General features: G+C 54.1%; 11 protein-coding genes across 11 annotated transcripts; 3 read left to right on the top strand and 8 right to left on the bottom strand.

Moving 5' to 3' along the window:
- Positions 1-298: 298 nt before the first annotated feature.
- M421DRAFT_420247 (acyl-CoA dehydrogenase family protein) lies at positions 299-2,148 on the bottom strand. The gene is made up of 2 exons (XM_033592411.1): positions 800-2,148; positions 299-716 (listed from the first exon to the last, which is right to left on the bottom strand). Exons 1-2 carry the CDS (start codon positions 1,996-1,998, stop codon positions 380-382), a joined length of 1,536 nt encoding a protein of 511 aa, XP_033449267.1. The 5' UTR covers positions 1,999-2,148; the 3' UTR covers positions 299-379.
- Positions 2,149-2,570: 422 nt separating this feature from the next.
- On the bottom strand, positions 2,571-4,067 carry M421DRAFT_4837 (uncharacterized protein; the record flags this gene model as incomplete). Its single annotated transcript, XM_033594746.1, has 7 exons — positions 2,571-2,782; positions 2,868-2,919; positions 2,973-3,262; positions 3,312-3,344; positions 3,392-3,621; positions 3,674-3,902; positions 4,016-4,067. The coding sequence occupies 7 exons, from the start codon at positions 4,065-4,067 to the stop codon at positions 2,571-2,573; spliced, it is 1,098 nt and encodes a 365-aa protein (XP_033449266.1).
- A 1,515-nt stretch (positions 4,068-5,582) lies between these two features.
- On the bottom strand, positions 5,583-8,288 carry M421DRAFT_100731 (uncharacterized protein; the record flags this gene model as incomplete). The annotated part of the gene is made up of 1 exon (XM_033586557.1): positions 5,583-8,288. The coding sequence occupies one exon, from the start codon at positions 8,286-8,288 to the stop codon at positions 5,583-5,585; it is 2,706 nt and encodes a 901-aa protein (XP_033449265.1).
- A 2,066-nt stretch (positions 8,289-10,354) lies between these two features.
- On the top strand, positions 10,355-12,191 carry M421DRAFT_61646 (CRAL/TRIO domain-containing protein; the record flags this gene model as incomplete). The annotated part of the gene is made up of 3 exons (XM_033595901.1): positions 10,355-10,527; positions 10,584-10,725; positions 10,779-12,191. The coding sequence occupies 3 exons, from the start codon at positions 10,355-10,357 to the stop codon at positions 12,189-12,191; spliced, it is 1,728 nt and encodes a 575-aa protein (XP_033449264.1).
- An 848-nt stretch (positions 12,192-13,039) lies between these two features.
- M421DRAFT_100729 (high affinity glucose transporter RGT2) lies at positions 13,040-14,942 on the bottom strand (the record flags this gene model as incomplete). Its single annotated transcript, XM_033586556.1, has 5 exons — positions 13,040-13,364; positions 13,418-13,478; positions 13,527-13,845; positions 13,898-14,393; positions 14,443-14,942. 5 exons carry the CDS (start codon positions 14,940-14,942, stop codon positions 13,040-13,042), a joined length of 1,701 nt encoding a protein of 566 aa, XP_033449263.1.
- Positions 14,943-17,473: 2,531 nt separating this feature from the next.
- Positions 17,474-18,219, bottom strand: M421DRAFT_144700 (uncharacterized protein). The gene has a single exon (XM_033587521.1). The coding sequence runs from the start codon at positions 18,107-18,109 to the stop codon at positions 17,663-17,665; it is 447 nt and encodes a 148-aa protein (XP_033449262.1). The 5' UTR covers positions 18,110-18,219; the 3' UTR covers positions 17,474-17,662.
- A 527-nt stretch (positions 18,220-18,746) lies between these two features.
- M421DRAFT_420242 (uncharacterized protein) lies at positions 18,747-19,381 on the bottom strand. Its single transcript, XM_033592410.1, has one exon. It carries the CDS (start codon positions 19,283-19,285, stop codon positions 18,851-18,853), a length of 435 nt encoding a protein of 144 aa, XP_033449261.1. The 5' UTR covers positions 19,286-19,381; the 3' UTR covers positions 18,747-18,850.
- Positions 19,382-20,869: 1,488 nt separating this feature from the next.
- M421DRAFT_420240 (dihydrolipoamide succinyltransferase) lies at positions 20,870-22,709 on the bottom strand. The gene is made up of 5 exons (XM_033592409.1): positions 22,536-22,709; positions 22,428-22,486; positions 22,304-22,378; positions 21,828-22,252; positions 20,870-21,778 (listed from the first exon to the last, which is right to left on the bottom strand). The coding sequence occupies exons 1-5, from the start codon at positions 22,688-22,690 to the stop codon at positions 21,089-21,091; spliced, it is 1,404 nt and encodes a 467-aa protein (XP_033449260.1). The 5' UTR covers positions 22,691-22,709; the 3' UTR covers positions 20,870-21,088.
- Positions 22,710-22,839: 130 nt separating this feature from the next.
- M421DRAFT_4831 (NADH dehydrogenase 1 beta subcomplex subunit 9) lies at positions 22,840-23,555 on the top strand (the record flags this gene model as incomplete). Its single annotated transcript, XM_033594744.1, has 5 exons — positions 22,840-23,015; positions 23,070-23,202; positions 23,287-23,365; positions 23,435-23,476; positions 23,530-23,555. 5 exons carry the CDS (start codon positions 22,840-22,842, stop codon positions 23,553-23,555), a joined length of 456 nt encoding a protein of 151 aa, XP_033449259.1.
- Positions 23,556-24,229: 674 nt separating this feature from the next.
- Positions 24,230-25,099, bottom strand: M421DRAFT_420238 (histone-fold-containing protein). The gene is made up of 3 exons (XM_033592408.1): positions 24,988-25,099; positions 24,520-24,812; positions 24,230-24,469 (listed from the first exon to the last, which is right to left on the bottom strand). Exons 1-3 carry the CDS (start codon positions 25,041-25,043, stop codon positions 24,414-24,416), a joined length of 405 nt encoding a protein of 134 aa, XP_033449258.1. The 5' UTR covers positions 25,044-25,099; the 3' UTR covers positions 24,230-24,413.
- A 412-nt stretch (positions 25,100-25,511) lies between these two features.
- Positions 25,512-26,389, top strand: M421DRAFT_420237 (histone-fold-containing protein). Its single transcript, XM_033592407.1, has 3 exons — positions 25,512-25,734; positions 25,870-26,029; positions 26,083-26,389. The coding sequence occupies exons 1-3, from the start codon at positions 25,569-25,571 to the stop codon at positions 26,171-26,173; spliced, it is 417 nt and encodes a 138-aa protein (XP_033449257.1). The 5' UTR covers positions 25,512-25,568; the 3' UTR covers positions 26,174-26,389.
- The last annotated feature ends 260 nt before the right edge of the window (positions 26,390-26,649 follow it).

Raw genomic sequence — 26,649 nt, 5'->3', positions numbered from 1 at the left:
CAGATCGATAGTCTATGTACACTCGGCTATCGACATCTAGCGACATCGTTGTATTACCCAACGTGCTTATCCGACCCAAGGACCCAGGTTGCTTTACATTCCGCGTACGATCGTCGTACAAGCCAGTGACACACAGCGAGCATAGCCATGTTTGGAAGCTGTTTGACTATTTCGAACCTGTCAGTGACACACATGTTCCAGAAACGTTCGCCATCCGAACTTCAACGGCCTGGTGATACGCCCGCCTGGTCGTCCCTGGCTCGTCCAAAACTTACGATAGACGACAGATCGATCGATTGGCACTTTAATAAATGACAGGTCTATTCGTATGTGCTTGCTAACATGCAACACCTCTATCCTACACCATGTCTGCCTTCGCCTACAACATGCTCTTGGGGAAGTTCTTATACGCCTGTCTCACGCCCAGATCGGCGAGAACCTCTTCTGTTCCACCTAGGATGGCGTCGAACTTGTATGTGCGATGGAACTCTTCTATGTACTTGCCCATACCGGACTGTGTCAGGCCTCGTCCACCGAAGATGTTGGTTGCCCGGTCGGCAATCTCGTGTGCAGAGCGTGTAGAATACGACTTTAGTAACCCGATAGGCCCACCAAGCAGCTTCGATTGCTGGTCGTAGGACATGTGCGACATCTGGTAGGCGATGGACTCGAGCCAGGCCTGGTTTGCTTCGACCAGGGAGATCATCTCTGCGAGTCTAGTGTATCGTTAGCATCTCCGTGAAAATGTTCATTGGGCAGCCCGTCGGAAGGCGACAGGTATCACAGGGTAAGGACCTACTTCTGTCGCATAGCGGGCTGCTCGACGAGCTTCTTGCCGAAGACTACCCGCTGGTTGCACCACTTCAAGCACTCCTCGACAATTGTACGCGAGTGCCGAATGACTGCGCAAGCCAACATGAAGCGTTCGTGGTTGAAGTTGGCCATGATGACAGCAAATCCCTGGTGATGCTTGCCGAGAAGGTGCTCTACAGGGACCTTGCAGTCATTGTATTCAACGAAGGAAGTACCGGCGGTCGTCGAGTAGGCTGTCTTGATCAGTTTGGTCGAAAGATTCTCATCTCTCTCGACCAGCAGCACCGAGAAACCTTTTTCAGTCTTGCAGGCAGTGACGAAGTAGTCACAGAACATGCCGTTTGTAATCCACTTCTTCGTACCCCTGACAATGTAGTGCTTGCCATCCGGTGTCAGCGTCGCGGTTGTTCTCAGACCAGCAACGTCTGAGCCAGCAAAAGCTTCCGTGACGGCAAGGCACATCTTCTTCTTTCCGCTCAGAACTTCATTGACCACTCGTGTCTTGAGCTCACCTTCCGGCATCCATTGCAAGACGGCAGTCAAGGAGATGGTCATGCCAGCCATGTTGCCATCGGTGAAACCTCTCGCGTTCACGCGCACACTTTCTTGTGCCTGAACAAGATCGTGAAGGTAGTCGAACTCCTCGCCCTTGACCACGCCAAGCAGATTCTTGCCGTGCAGGTGCTTTCCAGGACCCAGACGCATAGCCAGCATGTGGTTCGCCGCCATCTTGTCAATCAGCTCCTGAGGAATGTACTCGCCGCTCTTCTCACACTCCTGCGCCACAGGACGGACCTCTTTCTCGATGAAGATGCGCATCTCCTTCCGGAGCTTCCTGTGGCTCTCCTTGAAGTATGGGCTCTTGAATTGCGGGCGCAGCCATAGCGGCTCGGCGTAGGGTACGGGGCTGAGGTCGCCAGGCTGAGGCACGATGACCTCGGACTTTTCGCCTTCGATAGTGCCGATGCACAGGTCGGAATACTTCTGGAGCACTTCCTGTCGATGGAGGTTGTAGAAGGTGGTAGTGGCGTCAGTGCCAGCTACTTGTTCGAGAACGACGGAGCCACCAGGGTGGGCATCGGCGAAGTCGGTCAGGTCGTAGACTTTGTGGTCGACGATACACCACAAGTCTTCGGGTGTGTTATGCTTTGCAACAGCATCGCGGGTGAGGGCTTCGCCAGACATTTTGGACAGATGCAAAATGTGAGATTCTGCAAAAGTGACAGTAATGATGTCGAGAACAATGAAGGGTGCACAGCGCAGAAAAGGGTCATTTCGCTACATCCGTAACGCAGTAAGGGCATTTGCCTCGGTCATACCAGGCGCTAGTCATCTCTGCTTTCCGCGATTGTGGAGCGAGTAGACTCGTCAAAAACTGGGGTATACCGAGGTATAATCAGCCCTTGTCTGATTGGAAGGCGACTCCCAGCAGCTTCCGGCGCTAAGTCGCACGCGTTTCTGCACCCAACAATTGACGCTCCCGTTCCATTACCATGATTACCGTTATCACCTTTCATTGTCATCACTTTACTCTACAGCTTGTCTGTAATCAGCCGTCCAAGAGAGGTTAAAATGTCTGTGAAAAATCGAGAGCTTGTTTAGGGTATGAAGCCCAGTCGAAGTCGGAGTACCTCAAGCGCATAAAACACTCCCCTGCCGCCCAGCACGCAGTGCAGCAAAATCTGATGAGACAAGCCGGACTGGCAACATCAACTTTAGGTCCGACCAACACAAGAACAAACACTACCCTCCGTGACTCAAACTTTCTTGTGTTGTCGCTGATAAGCCAGCAACCACGTGGCTATCTTGCCCTTCAGGAGCTTGGTCTCTTCCCTCTCAACTTTCTTCCTGCGTGTCTCGACATCCTTCATCTGCTTTGCATCTTCCATCTCTTCTCGCTCTCTGTCAGCCCGACGCTTTGAGATCTCCGCCCGCTCTTCCTCGATCTCCTTTCGCTCGTCTTCAAGATCTGCCAGCTCAGCATACTAGTCTGCGTCTGCGATTTCGACATCGACCTCGTCTGCCTTCCTTTTTGCCGGGAGCACCTTACTAACCGTCGCTGTCATCGACTTTGACTTTGGCTTTGGTTTCGGTTCCGTCATGTGCCTAAAGTTGAATTTGTATGGCTCCTCGTCTGACTACATGCTCGAGATCTTGACCCCAGTCGCTGAATCTTGAACCGGTGTATTCTTCTCGACTACTGCCATGGGCAGCGCTTTCGACTTCTGCTGTACCTTGGACTTGGCCGCTTTCTTTGGGTTTGTTTTGTTCGGTACGAAGATCTGGCGCTCGGATGGGGTGTCTCGCGGTCGATACACTTCGATCTCTGCTTCGGACGGGTCGGACACCTCTGCGCTCTTGGTAGCTTTTGAGATAGGAGGACTCTCCATGTACGAGAAGCCTTGGAGGAGCTTGCTGGGTGGATGGATGTTCAGCAATTTGTCCACGTCTATCATCACGTTAGCAAGGGTGGTATCGATTCGATGATCGCTTCTTACCTCCTGCCTTCTCGATGGCTTCTCCAATATCGCCTAGCGCGCTCTTTAGGGTTTCTTATCCTCGGCTGAGAAAAGCCGACCGTCTCTAGCAGCCTCACTGAACACATAGCGTACGAGCACAATCAGATTCTCCTTGTCCTTTGCGAGAACACTGAAGGGATAAATGCTGATCGTTAGTCGGGATGGATCATATGCTGCCTGGCTTGTATTGAAGAGGAAGCTGCAGTAGACCAACTCAACCTCATCTGGCTTCGAAGAGTACATCTTCAGTCTCGCCCACACCTTGGAGCTGTCCGTTCCGCCGAGGTAGCTTCCTGTCATCAAAGTACCCCTTATTGTCTGAGCTGGTGAAAGTGTATGACTTCGGCTCTGGGAGTTGGTCCAGGGTGAGTGCAAGGCCCTTAGTCGTGACGTGATGACCGATGTCTTGGAGGTCGAGGGACCCTGTATGTGTCTTAACGTCGTCCAGAGTCCCATCGGCGACTTTTCCATCATTCGTACTCAACCGCGTATCGGTGTACTGGTCGGCCTCGGGCTTCTTTCTGGCGCCTCCTGCGCCACTCGATGTGTCTTCGGTCGACCTGTCGATGCCTGAAGCATGTAAGTTCCAGTCAAAATGATTCGAACGTTATGCTACAGATGCTGAGTAGCCAGCGCGTTTACCGCGACTAGGCCCAAATGAGCCGAATATACAAGTGCTTCACTTGCAGGCGCTTTTTCTTGGCCGTGCTGCTCTTGTGCAGCCGCGTTCGACATGACTTTTGTAGAGCACAGTGCAGTGTTAGTAGTGGAGGATGTAGAGAGAAAGTTTTCATCCAATCGAGCGCATGCTTATATGCAAATGGACACGTCGATCAAGCGAAGTACTAAGGGTCGAAGTGAAAGTACAGCGCGGAGCTGCCACGCCCCTCTCATCCTTCATACGCATGCTCAGGGAGCACACAAGATACGCTCTGCGATTAGAATCATTTCTAAAATGTGCCCTTTATAGGGCTCGACATTGTGAGTCCGCAAATTTTTCGACCCATTTTGTGGAATTCGGCAGGCATTGTCCAACGTTTGCTACCGCTCGGAGAACCACCGACCGTACCTGGACTCTGCGATTGACATCTTGGAATGCAATCTCGATAATCGCCCACGGCAGTAACAATCAAGTTTCGATGTGCAGGAAGTTACATCACACGGATGGCTCCGCAGCATCCTCGCACCCTGCAACACGACAAACGCTCAGTCTTGTTATCAATCACGACGCATGCGCAGATCTGAGCAAGCCAGCTAAGACATCACAAGCCATAGCTCGTCGATCACAGATATGGATCTCAGGTACCCCAGAAATATCGATATTGGACAAGCTATGGGCTCAGGAACATGGTTGCCGCCACCAAATATACCGCATCGTCTTTCTGCCGCAGTAAGAAAATTCAGTTAAACACGTAATTAGACTATTTGCTGCTCGGTTTTCAACTACGCGACCATCCAACGACTGTCAAATCGACCATCAGCCGCAACACGAATCCGGTCTCAGGATCGATGACTTTGCGCGAATGTCACCGATATCTGCATTAGTGTACAGTACAAACCAATGCAATTGTACTTTGCGAGCATTGTTACAGTTTTTTCAATAGCTCTCTGCGACATCTACTGCACACATCAGATCTTCTGCCACGGATCACACGAGCATCTGGAGCATGAGCTTACTGAGACATGCTTGGAGCCACTGCCGTGTCGTTTCAAGATATCTTGACATCTGATCGCGCTCCAGAACTTTGTTTAGCCGTAGTGCTACATCAAGTCGAAAACGCAAGCCACACCGGAGCTCCAGCAACACTTACAGGGCAAAGTACGTCGAAGGCATCCAACCCGCATCAGTCTTATCCCCCGAATTTCTGCTGGAGGCATCCATATTTCACTTGACGTGCTTCTGTCATGGCCGGCCCGGCGGCCCCAAACTACAGCGATCCTGTCACCCGACCCAAACACATCCTCGTCTTCTCATGTCTCAGAAGTGAACATGCTCTACCGCCACTGGAAACATTCGTTTCCTCAAGAGAACGAGATGGAAGACCGCCCCCGCTTTCGTAAGTGCGGATGAGCTGGAACATCGAGAGTCGAAGATGTGTGTGGAGACCTTCGGAGAGGAAAGCTCGGGTGCAGGAAAACGAGCATGATCCGCAAAAGGTTAAAATTATGTGTAGTATCACTGTACAACAGACCGATTATAACTGAGATGAGACTCCACGATTATGGAGTCCATCTGCAACTGTCCATCGCTCACGACTTGATGATCTCAACCGTTGCGCTACCACTTGAGAGATCGACTGCAAAGCCACCACGCTCTTGCTTGGCGCCCGCAACGGTAAAGCCAACAGTGCTTAAGCCAGGTTGCTCCAGCCAGACAATCGCAGACTTAGCCCGCAGTGCCTTATCGGACACAGCAGGTGCGATCTTCAGGCCCAGCTTCTGCGTAGCCTCATTGTATACGATCTCCGTGATCGCACCAGCGCTGATCTCAGCCTTCAGACCCAAATCAGCAACGAATACGCGCTTCCTCACCGCATCCTTGGGCGCAACAACAGTCGATGAAGCAGTGGACGTCGTCTCATCAATGTCGCCTCCGAAAGCCTGGACGCCGAACTTACTATCTTTGACGATGTAGACGGTTTGTCCGAGAGCAAGACCCAAGAAGCCCTGCCCGTAGTCGCCAGAGTAGGGATCCCACTCCAAGAGCTCGGGAAAAGAGTGAAACGCCGCCGATGCGAAACCGCCCTTGTCGATGTTGGTGATGGGTGCGGTGTTACCTGCGAATCCAATGCGAAGAGCGTAAAGGTTATCCTTCGGATTCTGCTCATACGAGTGCAGCATAGGCAGCGAATTGAGACCGGAACCGTAGTGGTGGATCTGGCGCTCGATCTGTTGGATCTTAGCGCCGTAGACGAAGTCCCAGTAGCGGCGCGCATTGCCGTTCCAGCCCCAGTGAGCAACAGTCGGCATGTAGGCGAGGATGCTGTTGATGGCTTTGGCGGGCGTGTTGGGGAAGTTGAAGTAGTCGGTCCAGTAATAGACACCTTCCTGGCCGGTACTGTCCCACGCCATCTCACTCCCAAAGGGGATGGCTTGGGTCTCCCAGTGGTTGGCGCGGAAGCGCATTGAGTCTTCGAGAGCGGAGGCTTCCCTGGTCATGCTTTCGCGCTTGAGGTCCTTGAGAAGCTCACCGAGGACCCATTCGCCCATCAGTCCAACAAGAGCGTAGTCGCAGTTTGCACCTTCGTCGGACAAGCAGTACTGAGTGGTGTTAAACGCACGACCAAGGTACCACGACCACTCAGCTCGAAGTTTCGTGTCAGGAAAGTTTCTGGCGGTTCGGTAAAGTGACCAGTATGTGGCCACCGGGTGGATGTAGTTGTAGGCTCGGCGTGTGGTATATGCCCGCGCCTTATCCCAAGCCGCCCAGGTATTCCAGTCGATTGAATCGTCGTAAGTGTAGTTGACAACACCTGGCTCATAGTAGAACGCGCTAGCGACGACACCGAAGGTATCGTTCTGCTGCAGAGTGCCCACCATAGTTTTATGCACGAACTCATCTACGACAGATACTTCGTCTGCGTTAGGTTGGGCAGACTGCTTCATGGCGGTCGCTAGGTATGCTCCAGTACCAGCTTCATCACTGATTCCGGCAAACCAAACGCGCTCGTCTTGCTCAACGATCTTGTCAACTGAACGGTCGTAAGTCATGATTGATGGTGCGCGGAAGAATGGGTCCGAAGTGTTGTTGAAGTGAGCTGCAGTCGAGAAAAAGTGGGCCATATCGGCAAGTGCGGACGGCGCTGCTTTGGTGATCTTGTAGTGAACTGTCTGTGTCTTGCCATCCTCGTATTTAATCGTCACGCGAGCTCGTCCCCATGCTAAAGGTACCGGTGTAAGCTTGTATGCAGAGTCGGACGAAGAGAGCTTCGTAATAGTAAAAGCACCTTCAGCGTCGATTTTCTTGACCGGTGAGGTATGGGTGAGGTACAGGCGAGCTGAGGAGTCGGCTGGGATTATGTAGCCTGGAATGCCTACTGCAAGAGGAGATCCAGTTTTGACAACAGTGTCTTCAATGGTCTGGATCTTCTCTGCAACTGAGAAACGGAGTCCAACTGAGTATGTCTCTCCATTTTGTAGAGTTTTCGAGGTAGGTTCGTTCCAAGGTACGCTATCATTCCACTCATTCTGTGCATAGGCGAGAGTGTGGATCTGCCACTCGTAGTTTCCTTCGAAGGTCTGTGATTGATAGCCGAAATTGCCATCGGGCTCCTCCAGAAACCTCCAAGCCTCAAATTTGGTCGCTCCAATCGGCGTGATGACTAGAGCATTACCGGTACCTTCCAGATGTGAGACACGCACATAGCCTGCATCGAGGCCAATGTAAGGGTCAGCGAGGGCGCACTGGGCTGCAGTATCTTCGGCAGATTTGTCAGTAAAGATGTTGTTGATGCTGACTGGCAGACCGAGACTTCCCAACTCTACGGTCTCGTTTCCATCATTTGTGATATTGAATCGTACAGCAAAGTCGTCGTCATACTGAAGCCATTCCCGGATGACCTTGACAGGAAGGTTGCTGGGCAGGGTGGGTGCCAAATCTGCAGCGGCAATGACACCCTGACTAGTTCGGTTCAGTGCTGTGACGGGCTTACGTTCGCTCGCAGAGTCGATGCTGGTCCACGCTCCGCCAGTTGACGTGCGGTAACGAAGTGTGATATCGCCCAGGTGATGAGCACCGTTGAAGGCCAGTTGGCCAAGTCGGTCGGATGGAAGAAAATCGAACTCGTTCCCGGTTGAATTTAAAGAGGCGAGTGTCTGAGAGCTTTTGACAATTTCGCCCTTCAGGCTCACAGCCGCGAAGGTGGTGTAGCCATTACTCAGACCGAGATCATCTTGACCTTGGACGAGCCCAGGATGTAAGACCAAGAACGAAAGCGCGATGTTGAATAAGGCCATGGTGGCTGTTGGAGATACTCAAGGTGCGAAGAAGTGCTCGAAAATCATGTATGTTACCTCTTATATCATCGAGCCCTGTTACCAACGAGAGTATACCTTGTACGGAGAAAATGCCGTGGTTGTCGGTCGCGCGGGGTTTTCTCGCCCGACATAAAGTGATCGCCACTATACCCATGGAGGTGTAGGTAGCGACTTCGTGACGTGCATATCTTCAGCATCGATGTTACCCGTTCAGCAGCTGTAGTCTCGTTGACCGGCGTACTGTGATGCTGGTAACGAGTGATCGGAATTTGGGAGAATGAGAAGCAAACGAAGCATACCCCGTCGTCAATGAATGCGAAGGTCGTTTTCGCAAGTACAGCAAGGCTGTTGTTTCTCTACCGGCGAAAACGCTTGCCGATCGAAAGATTTTCGAACGATGACATGGCTAGGATCTGGGGAAAGGCAGATTGTGGATCAAAACGCCAATCGGAAGAAGAAGCCGCCGCCCTGTCCCCGCTGCTGTTTGCCTCGACCGGCAGATTGCAATCCTCCCTGTTCTTAATCGTCGCAATTCCGGAGTTTCTTTTTCGCAACTGCGGAGAGTGTCAGTGATATGCTATTCTCAGATCGCTACGTACCAGGCGAGGCAATTGCGGGGACAAAGATTTGAGGACGGTTGCATCCACATACAGATACACTTAAACCAACCTCAATATACCACGACTTGCGGAACCCGAATGGGAAATGGATCGCTTCTGCCACTCTGAAATAGATGGTATATGTACCAGAATAGCAGGTGGTGCTGCGATACTTAATCATCGGCATGTCTCCGAGTGACATGTCCCGCCAGACTGGCTGTTGTCGAGAGTACCTCGTCGCACAGGATCTGACTTGCATGACATCGTCTGCAAACCCATGGAGGATGAGGTACACCCTATCGTGTACGTTGATGGACCCTGGGGCACTCTACAAAGCCAATGTACAGTTCGTACCAAAATCCCTCGAAGTCACCTTGACGGTCGAGGTCGGAAGAAGCAGAAGAATGGCTTCCTCCAGGCTGATCTTGATATACAAGCAGCATCTTGATAATAAAGGATACAGGCAGGTTTGGATTTGCTCGCGGCCAGAATTTGCGGTCACTGGAACGATGTTCTGTCTTGAACGCCAGCCGACGATACCAGATCGCCTGGGGAGGGTGACTTTGGCCTCACATCGTTATTGTTGATTCTCTTCTGCATGAGATCCTTCGATCTGCTTGAAATGGAACTTCCTCAAACAGCTCCCAGCCAGAGTACCATCGGTTGCTATGATGTTGTTGACTAGCGGGTGGGCAGTGAGTAAGTACGTAGAACCAAAGCTTGAGTTTGAGCGTTGGTTCTGACGAAATCTTTTCACAGCTTAGTGTACATGTACACCTAACGTGGTATTTAGCCAATGTGCGAGCCAGCATAAAGCCTTCCTAGGTATCTTTTGTATATGCGCATGGTCTAAGCATCCCCCTAAGAGGCCTTGTATCTCCGAGCTACAAGGGTGCGTAAGCCTATAGCAAGTATGGACAGGGCTACCTAACTACTTAGGAGGCCAGCACATGGGGTAAAGACACTATGCACCTGAACAGGGGGGAGAGTGTAGAAGAGCTGTTGTGCGCAGACGACCGTTGCCTACAGAAATTGGAGCTTCGATACTAGCGCGGGGATGGTGGGGCACAAGGCTGATGGTGGGACACGGGAGCGATGGCCGGATGCTTCGGATTCAATCTTGGGAAAACCTTGACTCTCGGAGAGTACAACGGCCTTCTCATGAACAAAGCTTCTCGTGGCGCCTTAGCAACTGCCAACAGACTTCATGCGTCTGCAAAATCGTCACGGCCGTCCCGGACCGGACCGGATGTCGCGAATCCCACGCCGCGAGGCCGGCATGATCTTGACCTCAGGCGCTAGCTGACATCACTGCCGCTTCCCGCCGCAGGGCGCTCATAGCTAGATACGATGACGCGAAATATTACTTGCATCTGACCGCTTTCCCGCTGACGTGCTCCTCTGGACAATTCTTCGCTCCTCTTACCTTCATCAGCGACTCACAACATGGCAGACCTCAGAAGAGTTGAATCCATGCAGTACCCTGCGGGGCATCTGGCGCATCTGACCGAGAACCAGCAAGCCCAGCTTGAAGCATTCGAGAAGCTTGCGCAGGAGCAGGGCTACTTTACTCCTGCGACAGCTGCAGCCGAAGCGAGCCATGACGACGAGACGATGCTGTACGCTGTTTTCGAGGACCTTGCAGCGCGGCAGGCGGAGTACTGACAACAAGCAGTCGGTTCTTGCGCGCGCGCCGCTTCATGCCACAGGAGGCTTTCAAGCAGTTCAAAGATACCGAGGACTGGCGCAAGGACCAGAACATTGTCGATCTGTTCGAGACCATCGAGGTCGAAGAGTACGAGCAGACTCGCCAGCTGGTACTATTTCCTCCCCTCTTCCCGCCGCAGCACTTGAGCTCACACCGCGATAGTACCCCCAGTGGCTCGGCCGACGCGACAAGCGCGGCATCCCGCTGTACTTGTTCGAAGTTGCCCCCTTGAACTCGAAGAACATCTCTGCGTACGAGAAGGCCCTTGCCAAGGCAAAGACAACGTCGCCGAAAGTCGCAACCAAGAACCTCCGACTGTTCGCCCTGTACGAGTCGCTCACTCGCTTCGTCACACCTCTGTGCTCCATGGTCACACGTCCCCACCCCGAGACGCCCATCTCACAGAGCAACAACATCGTAGACATCAGCAACGTTGGGCTGAAGCAGTTCTGGAACCTGAAGAACCACATGCAGGATGCATCCGTCCTGGCCACGGCGCATTACCCTGAGACGCTCGACCGCATCTTCGTTGTGGGTGCACCTGGCTTCTTCCCTACCGTTTGGGGCTGGGTCAAGCGCTGGTTTGACCCCATCACTGTATCTAAGATCTTCATCTTGTCGCCTGCCAATGTCTACCAGACTCTTTCCGAGTACATTGACCACGAGAACATACCCAAGAAGTATGGAGGTGGACTCGACTTTGGATGGACAGAGATGCCAAACCTGGAGCCCGAGATTGAGGCTGCCATCAAGTGGGAGAAGCCGAGCATGCAAAACGGGAAGAAGACACTGCCTATTGGACCTGTGAAATGGGAGAAGGGGCCAAATGGAGAGCAGCAAGCCTGGGCTGTGGGGCGAGTGAACGGTCAGCCTCGCCGAGAGCTTGTCCTCACCATACCAAACCCTGTGGGTTACAGAACGGGAAAGCCGATGGTCAACACACCCGCTCACGAGCTCGGCAATCCCCTCACGACCGTTGGCACTGCTACCCACCCTCCTGACGTCGACGACGTTACCACGGACCAGTCGCACCCTTCCGACTCGCCCTCGCCATCTGAGACAGACCAATCGCCAAACGTGGCTGCAGCCAGTACAGCGCCCTCGTCTACCCCTGCGCAGACACAGCTGCCAATTCGCGAAGGCACCTCAGAAGCGCGCTTCGAGCAGCAAAATCAAACACATGCTTCAGGCCAGCTCGCAGAGGGGACACCAGACGCAGCAGTCAAGGACCACGGCCATGGCGACAAGACAGTAACGATGGAGCCCAACACCGTCGGTCAGGCACCAAAGCAGATCCCACTCCCTGAACGCGAAGAAACGCCCGCGCCAGGTTACCTCGCGCAGGCGCAGAATGTAGCCGCGCAGGCCACAGGATACGTCACTTCGACCGTGTCATCTGTTGCCGGCGCTGTGACGGGCGCTGTGTCAGGCCCTGCGGATAATAAGGAGGATGAGGTCGTTGAGCCCGCTCGCACAAAGAGCCCTGCTGAGCAGCAGCTGGACAGGCAGATTGACGCGGCTAAGGATCAGAACGTGGAAGTCTTCTTGCGCGAACAGAATAAGAGCACGGCATAGAGAGTCTGGCCAAGATTGTTCTGTTGGTGTACGATACCCGGCGCCGCCGTGTTGCTGTAGAACGTAGCTCTGCATCTCACACCGTGTCTGATTAGTCAGTGCGGTCTAACGAATGAATGTCTACCTCACTCTTTGCACCGCCATCGCACGCACTCAAGACATGCTGCATGTATGCATTCTGCGACGAGAGCTGATTGTCAGTAACACATGGCTGATACAGGGGGCAACACGAGAAGCAGGTCCAGGCTCTTTGAGTAGTACATTAGGCAATCTGTGGAACAAGAGGCAGGTCCCAAGGGCAAGGTACGTGTGGCTCGTGGAGCGTTGCACGCGTACCTCGTGGACGCTTGTTGGGGTTACACCGCACCTTTTCACATGTCAGAATGTTGAACCCATGTCTGGAGGAGGCACAAGTCGAGATAAGATTGAAGTGCAATCAGTTTCAGGCGTGCATGCTCAACATGGCTTACCATGATACTGTTGAGGGTTACAAGTCGTACTCTAGTTCTAGTACCAGCCAAATCTGTCGGTTGGTAAGGCATACTCAGGTTCCAGGGGCGACTGCTCGAGGCTGGAGACATCGCTGACAAGAGGAAGATCAGAGCTGGGACCATGAACAGATGGTACAGTGAGTGCATTTGGTAGGTGCAAATAGGGGAAGCCAACGATAACTGGCCCTAGGGTATATCATTCCTAGCGACGTGTATGGGCACAGTCGATGCGACCGACACAGCCAGCAATTACCAAACATCATCCTTGTTCGACTCAGGTGATTACGCTCGACATCCCGACTCGTTGCAGCCGTGACCAGCTTCAAGGGCTGATCATTTCCGCAAAGAAATGACAGCCTAGACAGCAGAGGTCTCTGTCTTGGTCCCAACAGTCTCAGTGCCAACCGGGATCTCAAAATGCTTCTCGCCAAGGTGCATGTCAGCCGCGAAAGTGCTGTGAGGCTTCCACTTGCGGCTCGTGCGGGGGGTAGTCTCTTCAAGCATCTTGTCGACCTGCTCGAGCGTAAGGCCCTTGGTCTCGGGCACCAGGAAGTAGGCAAAGACGAAGGAGATGCAGCACAAGCCGCCCCACATGAAGAATACGTTGGATCCGAGACGAGCGGAGTCGGCGCGGTCGGCGACCAGGTAGGGCGTGATGACGCCGATGATGCAGTTCCAGAACCTATGAATGTCAGGTTTGTAGTTCTAGGTTTGTGGAAGAAGAGATGAAGGTACCAGTTGGAAGCAGTAGATAAACCAACACCTCGAGAACGGATTGTAAGGGGGAAGATTTCACCTATTCAAAGTCAGCAGAACTCCCGTTTGGTGCGCATGTTTGACGAACCGATAACGATCCAGGCGGCGGGACCCCAAGTGGTAGCGAAGACCGAGATGTTCAAGCAGATGAACGCAATCATAGCACGGGTCGCATTAGGGTTGGCCGGATGGTCGGGAGTATTCTTGCCAGCGGTAGCTCCAATAGCACCAACAATGAACTGCATAATGACCATGCCCGCAGCCCCGAAGATGAGAATGGGGCGGCGGCCGATCTTTTCAACCATGACGAAGGATGCGGGAGTGGAGAGCACGTTGACTAGGGTGGTGACAAGAGAGATGAGGAAGGGGTTGCTGATGGAACCAAGCTGTTGGAAGAAGACGGGGCCCTATACTATGTTAGCTTATCAGCCGAAAACGTTTTTTGGCTGTGGGACCTACGAAGTAGAAAATGAAGTTGATACCAGTAAGCTGCTGCATCATCTGCATGCAGATACCGAGAATGGTACGGCGTTTGTTAGAAGAAGGGCTGGAGAGCTTGCCCTCGAAGCAAGCAGCCCATGAGCCGAGGTAGCTGGTCTGAGAGACAACAGACATCTCGTACTCGTGATTGGCAATGATCTCAGCAAGTTCATCCTGTATGTACTCGGAATCGAGAGGCTGGCCACGGACGCGACCAAGGGCGGCGGCAGCCTTGTCAAGCTTGCCCTTCTTGACCCAGAATCGGGGAGACTCGGGCAGTAGAGCGAGACCAACGGCCAGGATGATGGCCCAGAGGAATTGTACAGCGATGGGGATACGGTACGAGCCCGTGTCGCGGCGGTTCTGGGTGGCGTAAACGACGCAGTTGGCGAGCAGGATACCAATGGTGATACAGAATTGGTAGCCAGCAACGACGGCACCACGGACCTTGCGCGGTGCAATCTCAGACATGTAGCTGTCTTTGTTAATAGATGCGTTCAGACAAGCGTTGCTCAGTGACTTACAGAATGACAATGGCGGAGATGAAACCAACACCAAAACCAGCGATGAGACGACCAGCAACCATGACATTGAGACCAGTAGACGCGGTCTCGAGGATACCACCGATACAGAAAATACCACAGCCCACGATGATGGTCATGCGGCGACCAATGAAGTCGGCAAGATCACCAGCAATTATGGCGCCAAAAAATGTGCCAGCAGACAGAACAGAGGTTGTCAAAGACTGTTGCCATGATGGGATACTGAAGAAGTTATTGCGGTAGGCCTTAACCTCCTCGGCGCTGGCACCAGGCATCTTAACATCAGGGTACTCGTAACCAGTATACTGCTTGATGAAGAAGTCCATGTTGAGGACACCACCCATCCAACCGGTGTCGTATCCGAAGAAGATTCCACCGAAAGCTGCGAACGCAACAATCAGATAGGCACGAACGGTAACGGGGGCCTCGACACGATTGACGTCGGCCGTGCCAGTGACTGGAATTGCTCCACCACCAGGCATGTTTGGTGTTGTGGTGTAGTTGAGTTAACTAGCTATTGTGTTGTTGGAGTAGTGAAAGAGAATGTTCCGAGATCTCCGACTAGGAAGAGCAGTCCCGCGCCGCGAATGCAAGTGAAAGCTGGGGATGTCTTGGAGTCGGTGTGGGACCCCAGCTTTTAATATGGATCCCCAACGAACGGTAATACAGCAAGCACGGTGCATGCGTGTGGCTTTCAGTGGGTAGTTAGAGTAACATTGCACATCTTAGCCTATACTCGAAGAGGATGGTACTCCGCATCTCACATTTCTAGAGGGGGTTGTTGTTTCTCTCCACTGGCTTTTCGCTCAGCCCGGTGATTGACAACCAGTGCACACGACCGAGACGGAGCTCGAATCTCTTCGTGCCTGCATTTCCTAACACGGAAGTCCAACTGTCGGTCCGTGGAGCGGGATGTCGTAGAAGAATGATCAAACTTGGGGCAGTCAAGCTCGTCCACATCACCCGAAGCCAGCAGGCTCCTAGCTGCAGTTTTGGTGGTTGGGCCCCCGCCATCAACTGAAGCCGCGCGTGGGCAAATAACAATAAAAGCCCCGAACTCTCGGGCGAACTCGACGCTAGATTGCGCGTCCGTGAAGGAACTCACACACTGTGCCGTGTTGTTTGAAGCTGGCGCCCAGCCAACTCTCCCCTGCACATGGCTCACATGGAAGCAACGAATGACCGCAAAATCTCTCCTAGGACTCACCTGGTGACGGTCGGTCGCAAATTTGGACGCCGGGTATGGTAAGCCACAATACTGCTTGTCTGAATTAACGCCGATCTGCTTTGACTAAAATGCAATCAGTTCTCTTTTGCGCATACTACACCGCCTACGAGTTCGAAGGTAGTCTTGTACGACCCCGCAAATGTCTGTGCGATACTCAAAGCTCGGTAGGGCGTGCTAGGCTTGTCAAATATCCCGCCATATCAACCGCGCGTGGTGGTGGTGGGTCTCTATTACCAGGATGGCATAACTACCAATACCCCACAACGGCATTCGTTGGATAGCGTATCTGACACGCTAGGGCCTGGAGCATGAGCTGGGGATACACAGCTCCAGTGTTCGTAGGCGTTACAGCGAGGCTCGAATCAGTGGACGCCTCGTACCACATGCCTGTCTCATTGTCCATTTCGGATGGTTCGCTTTCCTGTCAGCTTGTCACACCGAGGATTGACCAGCCGCCGCATCGATTTTCTCGAAATACGAATCATGGTTTCCACAATCAATGGTGGCGCCGTTGGCGCTATGGTAGCCATTCTTTTTGTTTTTCAGATCCATGTTGCGTATCTGGAGAACCCTGCTGTCAGGCGTTCACGAATGCTATGGTGCGGACAACGAGCGAATGGTGCAAAGACGTTGGCGGCTGCGTGACCTGCGGGCACAGACCTCAGCTCTGCGATAGCAATGCAAGTTTCCGAGAAGGAATGATTGTCCGCCATCACATATGTGTGAACAGTGATCCTGAGTATCCGCATCTGGGGTAATAGTCACCTCACAAGCTGGAAAGGAGTTAGTAGCCTCCGCACCGTTTGCTCGTCAGCAAACTTGCAGTTAAGGAAGATAAGTAGTCATGCCTTTGCATATTGCGACTGAGTTGAATATGCGCCAAGTTATTGCGACCGAGTCGTTCAGCAAGGCGACTATCATGTAGCCCAGATTCTCTACATCTAACCAGAGAAAAGACAGGAAGTCCCCACGAGGCGTGGTCGCCGTGGAATCGCTCAAGCGATCATCGCATTGGTCGGTGCGCTTTTGATGCGCTGTTATTTGATGCCATGTTGGCAACGAGCTGCATTGTGCAGAGCCACTTCGATTACTCTTGTGGGAGCATCCTCCAACACGGGAAGTGCGGGTCGTGTGCACTCTTTGGCAGTCTCCAGGCTCCGAGGCCGAAGCGAGCTCGAGGGCCTTCTAAACTATTGAAGGACGCGTCCGCTTCTATATACGGCAGGAAGCGATGCAGGCGTCCAAGAATCCACAGCATTTGTGTGTAGCGAAAGCTTCTCCTGACGGCAGAATGGCTCAGAGAGGCCGAGTATGCCCGTCAACTTCCTACCAGCAGAAACAGGCATCAGGCAATCTGCGAAGTCTTGTAAACGCCGAAGCTGTTCTGATGTTCACGGGAGGTGGAGAAGGGTCTCGATGGTCTCCAATTTTCTTGAACTCCACTACGAGGATCCGCAAAGTCTCTAGGTCGGTAGAGCCTTGGCAGATCCTTGAGGACGTCTTCCTGATGGTCGTCGAGGACTCGATGCCACGCGAGACCCACTCCGGAAGCCACGATATTTCCATGTTCTCTTGTAGCACCAGAACTAGAGTCATCAGGGCAAGGAAATGCTGCCACAGACTACCGGTATACCGGTAGTCGGAATGCTCCGAAGAGCCTCATCGGAAACACCGCTTCGTACACCCGGGTAGACATTCAAGAAAACGATACATGGCGAGCACCCGGCACCATTTTCAAGCCGTGTGCAATTATTATCAGCACCGCCTGTATTACGCATCCAGTTCGCCGTTATGTAAGCAGGGACTATCGCACAGGTGCTGTGCTGGTGCCATGCTGCTGGCAGAGTTTCCTCGGCGGAGGACTGCAGGTGAGGCGATACCTAAGGGCAGGACGTGTGACCACTGTAGGCGCCGCACGCGTGACGGATCAGGTACGGTGCGACCTGATAGTATTGCTGGCCATTGGAAAGATCTTTATTCGAATGATGAGAAGAACGTGGCAGTGAGCGTTGAGGTTGAGTACTTCATGGTGTTAGGCAAGGTCACGAGCGCGGCGCGGTGCCAGTAGTGGGTTCGAGACTTCGAGTGACGCGGACAGCGCTTGCTGAAGTTCGTCGCCGCCCCTACACGACCGGTACACGCCTTCCATTCTCCACGCAACATGGCTGTTAGTGATCTTCGTCTCCTGTCCGCCTTTCGCACTAACAATAACAGCGTCACGAAACTATTGTAGTCGATGCAAACCCGCCAGCCTATCCCGGCGGCTATGGAACTGTCGAAGTCCACCATCACCATCACCACACACTCCGCGCCCGCGACACGCGATCCTCTGCTTGCTGCAGAACTCTCCTTGTAGTCATCCTGGTCCTGTTCATCACGGTTTCGTTTGGCATCATCACATTTGTAGCATGGGGCTTCCATGAGGTAGCCGAGTGCGAGAAGCAACGGCTGCCTTGGGAGAAGCCATGCAAAGACTGGTTGGGTAAAGACTCAAAGGACTGGCCGGTGCGAGGTTCCACTGCATAGACCGAACCGAGACACTACATCAAGTCTACCTCTGATCCAAGTCTATGTCGTAGCATCATGGTATACTCCGTTTTGGGTTTGTCGTGTACCTGACAGCCCGCGGCGCCCCGAAGCTTATGGAGACCTCGAGTTTGTGCATACGGATTGCATCGTTAAGCGCCCAGGATCGATTTTTACTCGTCGCCAAAGTCGCTGCGCGTTTTCCGACGACCTCCTTGCTCGTATCACGCCTGACCGAACCATCCACGTCCGACTCCCGGGTATACGTACAACGAGAGCGCGAAGACTCACAGTTGCAAGTTTTGGCTTCACTCAGACATGCCGGTCATGATACTCAGTAGCGCTGGCTGCGCAAACGCTTCGTGATGGCATAATCAGCGACTATATATTACGTTCTCAAATGCATGCGCAGGCTTCACACGGCTACGAGCAGAGTACGTGTGAAAGCATAAATCGAATTGCAGGGATATCTACGAACCAGAAACACTGAAGACTCGCATAGTAATCAAATCACACCAAACTCCGTCTCTAATTTGGGATGTGCTTGAGCTCCTTCTTGTCATGCAGGTGTCGAATGTCATGCCTCACGTCGACAAACTCATCCAGCTACCACCATATCAGCATATTAAGCTACGGCTAAGGGAGATCGTCACTCGCCTGCTTCAAAATATCGTCAGGGGTGCTCTTATTCGGCACCGATACCAGTTGATGATCAGGATATGGCCGTTCAGTGCCGATGTAGTTGCCCTCCTCGTCTTTTGCGTAGTGCTTGACGTAGCAGTCGCGCGTCATGCTGCGCGAAATCACAGTGCGCTTGCCGGTCTTCATCGCACTGCCCCAAGGCAAGTAGTCGCCGAATGAGAGCTTGTGGGTGCTGTGAATCATGGGAACATCGATCTTGTCATTGGGGTCGCCCTCACGGAGTGAAGTTAGATACGAAGTGGCCTTGTAGGTTGGTGGTATCGCATCGTCTGCGTATCCGGGAGGGGTGGCTCTAGTTGAGTCGGCGGGGGCACCTGAATGCGTGACCTCGTTCTCGCTGTCCTTGCTCCTTGAGAATACTGATGGCATCTTGGAGTTGTGTCGATCTAGGCTTGCGAAAAATTGTTATGGCGTTCGACTGGTATTAAAGTCAATGTGTTGCTGGATATTGGAGAGTTCATACATGAGAGAGGATGTGACTCTATACATGTTCGGACGTTATTCTTTAGCCGTTCACGGCCACCACTCGCGCTACTCTCCAAGAAGCATCGTCGTGCGTCCTTTAGATCAAGTCTGCTTCCTAGCCACCCTGTGGCGTACGTGGCGGAGCGGAGCGGCATGGCACATTGATTCGGTAGCACGGCAGTGCAGGGATTGTTTCGCGCTCTTCTCAGTAAATTAGAGCATTTGCTTTGCTTGAAGTTCTTCTACCGCGTTGCTACACGAGCGATCGGTCTCAACGTGACCTGATCACTGCGTACCTAATGTTCGCCTCTGAGGAGTGCGCTGATACTTCCTCAAACAGTTATGTGTGACAGGGGAAACGAGTTACATGATCTTGAAAATCCTACGATCAAGCAAGGTCAAGCATTGCACGGCAGCCTCTCAGCCTTGAAGATCGGCCGCTAAGACCCTCGGAATCTTCGCCGTTCCGATCTGGCGAAGCGCTAGGAGGTGAAGTAGCGTCATCGCAAGCGCGCTGCTCGATGCTCGTTGGATCCATTAGCGATCGCCGCAAGGCTGAGCTGCTTGCATCTTTGCGCAGGTCTCTAGCGGTCTGCCGAAAGGTCATGAGTTACACTGCACGAGGGCGAGGATATGAGAGATTTTGCACGAGAACGCTCGATCTCCGGGAAACTTGCGGCCCCAAAATACATTTGCGATGGGCGACACTAGCATCGTCGAATACGCTGCACTGACAATGCCTCGCCAGAGGAAGCCCGTGGGCGAGGGTAAGGCTGCCGCGACGTCGGTGCCCGTTGTTTGCTCCTTCCTCCCCAACACAACCGCGACGAGAAGCATTGACGTGACGTATGAGAATCATGATGAAATGACTTTTAATACTCTCCATGACTTCTTTGCCTCTCGTATGCTCCTTCGTGCTGCTCTTGTGTTGTTGTCCCCTTCGTAGCCATCCTTGCTCTGGTGGTGGCGCAACAATCGCTCCCCAAGTCAGGCCGACAACGACGAACGCGACAACGACCCCGCCACGACGTGCGTGTGCGTGAAACCCTCTTCTCTTGATTCTGGATAGTTGATTCAGTAGTATGACGCGCTTCTGGCGATATTTACAGGTCGTGGTCGACGTGGTGATTTTTCGAAGAGGTTCATGTTGTCAGTAAAGTGGATAATTGAGCATCCATGCACCGACACTTTTCAATACCGCAGGCTTGATTGATATTTCCGACGACACCTTGAATCGTCAACGTGAGGTCAGACGCCTTGGAAACATCAATAAATAATGTAGTACTGAGGTAAAAGACGGACGAAAGCGAGATAGATTGGGCATCAGCTGTCTGCGTGGCCTCGATTGTACGACACATACGCCCCCCGCACAACATGGGTTCACGCCACAAGACCCTAGATCACATGGCACGACCAACACCAGAAGAATGGTAGTCAGACACACCCCACAAATAATAATGGGAAGCAAGCATGTGGATATTGAGATGATGGAAGAACGCTCATTATGCAGTTAACCAACCAATCACACAGCCCATACATAAAAGTGAGAAGCAAGCACGTGGACATGAAGATGATGGCAGAACGCTCATTATGCAATTGACCAACTAATCGTACACGCCAATTGGCCAGCTATCGACCGGCTGCGCTCAAGCTACATGAATGTACAAAAGAGAACTACATCTTCTCGCCCACTGGCTAAATGGCATCCTACAGCAGCATCTTCCTGGGGTCCTCAATGTACTCCTTGATCTTGACGAGGAACGTGACAGCCTCCCTGCCGTCGAGCAGCCGGTGGTCGTATGTAAGAGCGAGGTACATCATGGGCCTGATCTCGACCTTTCCGTTGATGGCGACGGGCTTGTCCTTGATGGCGTGGAGACCCAGGACGGCGGTCTGGGGCAGGTTGATGATCGGGGTGCCCATGAGGGAGCCGAAGACGCCGCCGTTGGAGATGGTGAAGGTGCCGCCGGCCATGTCCTCGATGGTGAGCTTGTTGTCGCGCGCCTTCTTACCGAGCTCGGCGATAGCCTTCTCGATGCCGACCATGTCGAGACTCTCGGCGTTGCGGACAACGGGCGTCACGAGGCCCTTCTCGGTGGCAACGGCGACGGAGATGTCAACGTAGTCGCGGTAGACGATGGTGTCGCCGCCCTTGGGGCCCTCGATGGAGGCGTTGACGGCAGGGACGTCGCGCATGGCCAGGATGCAGGCGCGCGAGAAAGCGGACATGAAGCCGAGCTTGACGCCCTTGTTCTTGAGGATCTCGTCCTTGTAGAGCTTGCGGAACTCCATAATGGACGACATGTCGACCTCGTTGAAGGTGGTGAGCGAGGCGGCCGTGTTCTGCGACTGCTTGAGGCGCTCAGCAATGCGGAGACGCATGCGGTTCATCTTGACCTGAGGAGGGTGTTAGCGATTGCTCTGCGCGGCTACACAAGCAACGTACGCGGTTCTCTCCGCGGCTGCCGGGCTGGGTCTGCTTGGACTCCTCGGGCGCAGGCTTCGAGTCCTTCTTGGGGGGCTGGGGCTTCGACGCCTGCTTGGGAGGCTCGGGTTTCGACTCCTCCTTCTTGGGCTCGGGCTGCTTCTGCGTCTGCTCCTTGGCCTGCTCCTGCTCGCCAGAGGGTTGCGATGCGGTCTCCTGGTCTTTGGAGGCAGGCTCCTTGGGCTCCTCCTTGGCCTTCTCTCCACCAGACGGCGCAGCGCCGCCGACCTCGAGCTTGACAACATCCTGTCCGACGGTGACGGTGTCCTCCTCGTTGACGAGGAACTCCTTAATGGTACCGGCCTGGGGCGCGTTCAGGGAAACATCGATCTTGTCGGTCTCGATGGTGGCAATCTCCTCGTCCTGCTCAACGTAGTCGCCGATCTCTGCATATCATCAGTGCTCCGTCGGGGATGCTGTGGTGCGGCAGTCCTCACGTTTCGACCACTGCTTCAGGGTACCCTCGGTAATGGACTCGGCCATCTCCGGGACCTTGACGGTAGTGACGTCGGCTGCAGCAATGTTAGCGGGTGAGTCGTTGCATGCTCCAGCCAAGCGCACCATAGCTTCGTGTCTGGTCGAGGGTCCACAGGCGTTGTGTCGCGGGCTGTGCGGGCCGTCTGATATCGGCTTAGCTATCGTCCCAGCACGTCTAATGGCACCGCATACCTTGAAGCCTGGGCCAGAAGGCCAGAAGCGGTAGCCCGCGAGATGGCAGAGTAGCTGCGAGCAGCGGGAGCGCGGGCGACGGAGCGAGCACCTGCGCGCAGGGCTGAGGCGCGCACGGCGCTGGGCAGGCGGCGGAGGCATTGTTGACTCGACATGGCGGGCGAGAGGCGGATGGCGGCACGGAATGCGAAGCAAATGGGGGTGGGCGAGGGCCGCGAAAGGAGGTGGGAGGAGTGTTGTGCGGGAACTGCTGAAGCTGCAACAGGGCACCAGTTCTGACGTCTCGGAGCGTCCAGTCGGAAGAATGGACTGCGCCCGTCTGCCGGGCGAGCGTAATGCCAAGCACAGCACCTCAACTCGATCGCACCGCGCGCAGCCAACCGCCAACGAGGCATTGCGGCCACACAACACACACACGCTCCCGAACACGCACACGATTGGAAGGCCCGCCGTCGCCATGAGCTCCAAGAAGCACGTCCTGTACGCCGACGCCCGCGTGCCGCGTGCCGCCCGCAGAAACTGATGCACCCGCAGGAGCCTCTACCGGCAGTCGCTGAAGCTCGCGCTCGACTGGAGCGTCCACCGCTACCTCTGGCGCGGGCAGGCCGTGTACCTGCGCGGTCTGTTTGAGGCGAACAGGCACATCACCGAGCCGCGACAGCAGAGGGTGCGTACCCGCGCCCATTCCACCGCCAGCACCAGCACCACTACCACTGCAACGACGTAGGACTGCGCTGATAGCTGCGACCAGGCACTGATCACAGAGACGGAGGCGCTGCTCGAGAAGTGGAAGCACCCCGACCCGTACCGCGCCCCGACGGCCCCAGGAGGTGCGTTGCTATATCGCGGATACATGTCCGCCACGGCCGCGGACACGGCAATGCTGACATGTCTCGCAGGCTCAAAGTACGAGCGCAACCTGCCCGTCCCGATTCTGGACCGTGAGTACTCTTCGTCGTCACATGACTAATGATACAGTGCTAACTGGGCCCAGCTCCGCCGAAATGGATGAACCCGTAAGCGGGTGGGGAGCGATCAGAGGAGAAGTACCTGTAGCTTTGTAGTCTATAGCACGCGTCTGCACGTCGATTGTCTAGGAACCACGAGTTGCACCAAAATGCGCAAATGCTAACGTCGCCAAAAGCTCAATTCTCGTTTGCAATCATTAAGAAAGTAGAATTATCAAGAGATTGCAGTTAACAAGAAGTCACAATTATTAAGAGTTGCAATCAACAAGTCGCAATCGAGACATCGCAGTCATCGTCAGGTCGCAATCGAGAAATCGCAGTCATCGTCAGGTCGCAATCGAGAAATCGCAGTCATCGTCAGGTCGCAATCGAGACATCGCAGTCATCGTCAGGTCGCAATCGAGAAATCGCAGTCATCGTCGAGTCGCAATCGAGAAATCGCAGTCATCGTCAAGTTGCAACGAGAAATCGCAATCGTCAAAAGTTCGCAATCATCGTGAGGTCGCAATCACAATATCACTGACGAGCCGAGTGCGCGCGGCCCTGACGTACCTGAATGCCAAGCTGCCAGTGTTGAACGCGCTTTGCCTGCATGCCCACGAGGGCGTGCATACCAATGCGGCACTGAACCCTGAGGTTCGCGCAAAACGCCAAGCCTGCGAGTGTTGGACGCGCTGTGCCTGCATGTCAATGAGGACTGAAAATGAACATATCACAGAGAAAAAATGAAGTGATATCGCCTTATTCAGCTCGTGAGCATCTGGCCAAAATGCGACCAGCTAATATACAGCTCTGGTATAACCCCGTGAAAAGCCGTGAACCCAAACCCAGTCAGACTCCCATTATCATTGCAGACGAAAAGACCCATGAAGAAACACCGATGAAGCAAGAACTCAAACGCAAAATGCGCTTACAGCTCCTGCGAAGGACCCTTGCCAGGCTTGGCTGTCTTCTTGGGCAGGAGGTCTGCATCGCGTTAGCATTGGAAGCTGGAGGAGCTGTGAGAGAAGACGTACTCTGGTGAATGTTGGGAAGGACACCACCCTGGGCAATGGTGACGTGTCCGAGAAGCTTGTTCAGCTCCTCGTCGTTCCTGATGGCGAGCTGAAGATGACGGGGAATGATACGGGTCTTCTTGTTGTCGCGAGCGGCGTTGCCAGCCAACTCGAGGATTTCGGCCGCGAGGTACTCAAGGACGGCAGCAAGGTAGACGGGAGCACCGGCACCGACACGCTGGGCGTAGTTGCCCTTGCGGAGAAGACGGTGGACACGACCGACGGGGAAGGCGAGACCTGCCTTGGAGGAACGGCTGGGGCATGTCAGAGAGCGTTCAAAGCTGGAAGAGGATGCATCTGGGCGAAATGGATCGAAAAAGACGCGTCAAGTGGGTACAAGACGCGTCAAAGACGCCAGAACAAGGCATTGAAGATGCGAAATCGCAAAGTCAAACACCGCAGATGATGCGCGAGAAAAGGCGAACTTACGACTGGGCGCTGGACTTGGAGCCGCTGGCCTTTCCTCCGGATTTGCCGCCAGTCATTTTGAAGGTGGATTGGGTGGGTTGGTAAAGTTGGGAGATAAGGGTGCTGGGAGCTGAAGATGGGCGTTGGGCGTGCGGCGGGCGGGGAGTGTCGAGACGATGGATTGCTTGCTGGTGGTGGGGGGCGGCGACACCTTATAAGGACGGCGCGGGTGTGTTGTGGTGCGCGAGATCAACTGGCGGGCTAGCGCGACTGGAGCTCTGGCGGCGTCGCAGCTCGGGGCGCGCCCGCCTGCTGTCGCAAGATCACACTCGCCTCGCTTAACCGGCCAATGAGCCGCGCCTGCGCCCACCCCTCCATCGCGCAGCACTCGGCGTGATTCAGCAGGCAGCTCGCGCACGGGCCCGCCGCCTGCTGCTGGATCACAACACGCTGCGCGCTCGCCATAAGTAGCGCGTCCCCGCCCGACAGCGACCTTTCTCCCTCCATCTCGACTGTCACCCACGCACTCACCGTCCATCCGCATCAGCCCACCCAGCTTTATCCACCACTTTTCCACCCACACATTTACCAACACCGCCAGAATGCCCCCCAAGGCCCAGAAGACTCCCACCACCGGCGGCAAGGCCCCGGCCGGCAAGGCTCCCGCTGAGAAGAAGGAGGCTGGCAAGAAGACGGCCGCTCCCTCCGGCGACAAGAAGAAGCGCACCAAGACCAGGAAGGAGACCTACTCGTCTTACATCTACAAGGGTGAGTTTGCCATGTCCAGGGCGTCCGGCGCGTGGTCTGCACGCATCTGCGATTGAGCGCAGCCGTCGATTCGACTCTTCCATTGCGGTCGCATCGTCTTGTTTCATCAGACAGAGTTTTCTGACGCGTCCACAGTCCTCAAGCAGGTCCACCCCGACACTGGTATCTCCAACCGCGCCATGTCGATTCTGAACTCGTTTGTCAACGACATTTTCGAGCGCGTCGCCACCGAGGCGTCCAAGCTCGCTGCCTACAACAAGAAGTCGACCATTTCCTCGCGTGAGATCCAGACCTCGTGCGTACTCCCCCATTCTCCATGTCCACTGGCATTTGCTGACGCGCCTGCAGAGTACGACTGATCCTCCCCGGTGAGCTGGCCAAGCACGCCGTCTCTGAGGGTACCAAGGCCGTCACCAAGTACTCATCTTCCTCCAAATAGAGTGCTTGATTTGATGTTTGCTTCTTTGGGTTTCTTTTGCTTGTCTTTTGACAAGGTGGTTACGGGGTGACGGTGTTCATGGGTCATTTTCTAATGTGATCATGGGTCGGTTTGCGTGTCCATGCGTCATCGTGTCATGATGGGTTGACACGATCCATCTGGGGTCTGTACATTATACCAAACGCAGACGGGAACGAATCAATTTTTTAACATTCACACTTTGCAACACTCAGTGATGTTTTGCCTTGCCACGTCTGGTCTTGGTTTCCATCTGGATTCCATTAAGACTCGTACCAGACATGCTCGCCAACGCGAGCTACAGTTGAACATTTCCAGGCGGAGATGGATGGATCCGATGATGTTGTGGGATTTGGCTAAGATTTTGACAGCAATGCATCGGCTGGACGAGACAGCAATGCATCGGCTGGACGAGACAGAAATGCATCGGCTGGACGAGACAGAAATGCATCGGCTGG

This window comes from Didymella exigua (assembly GCF_010094145.1).
Source record: "Didymella exigua CBS 183.55 unplaced genomic scaffold M421scaffold_12, whole genome shotgun sequence".
NCBI classification, from domain to species: Eukaryota; Fungi; Ascomycota; class Dothideomycetes; order Pleosporales; family Didymellaceae; genus Didymella; species Didymella exigua.
The sequence above is the reverse complement of the archived record's forward strand: the minus strand, read 5'-3'. Positions and strand labels throughout refer to the sequence as shown.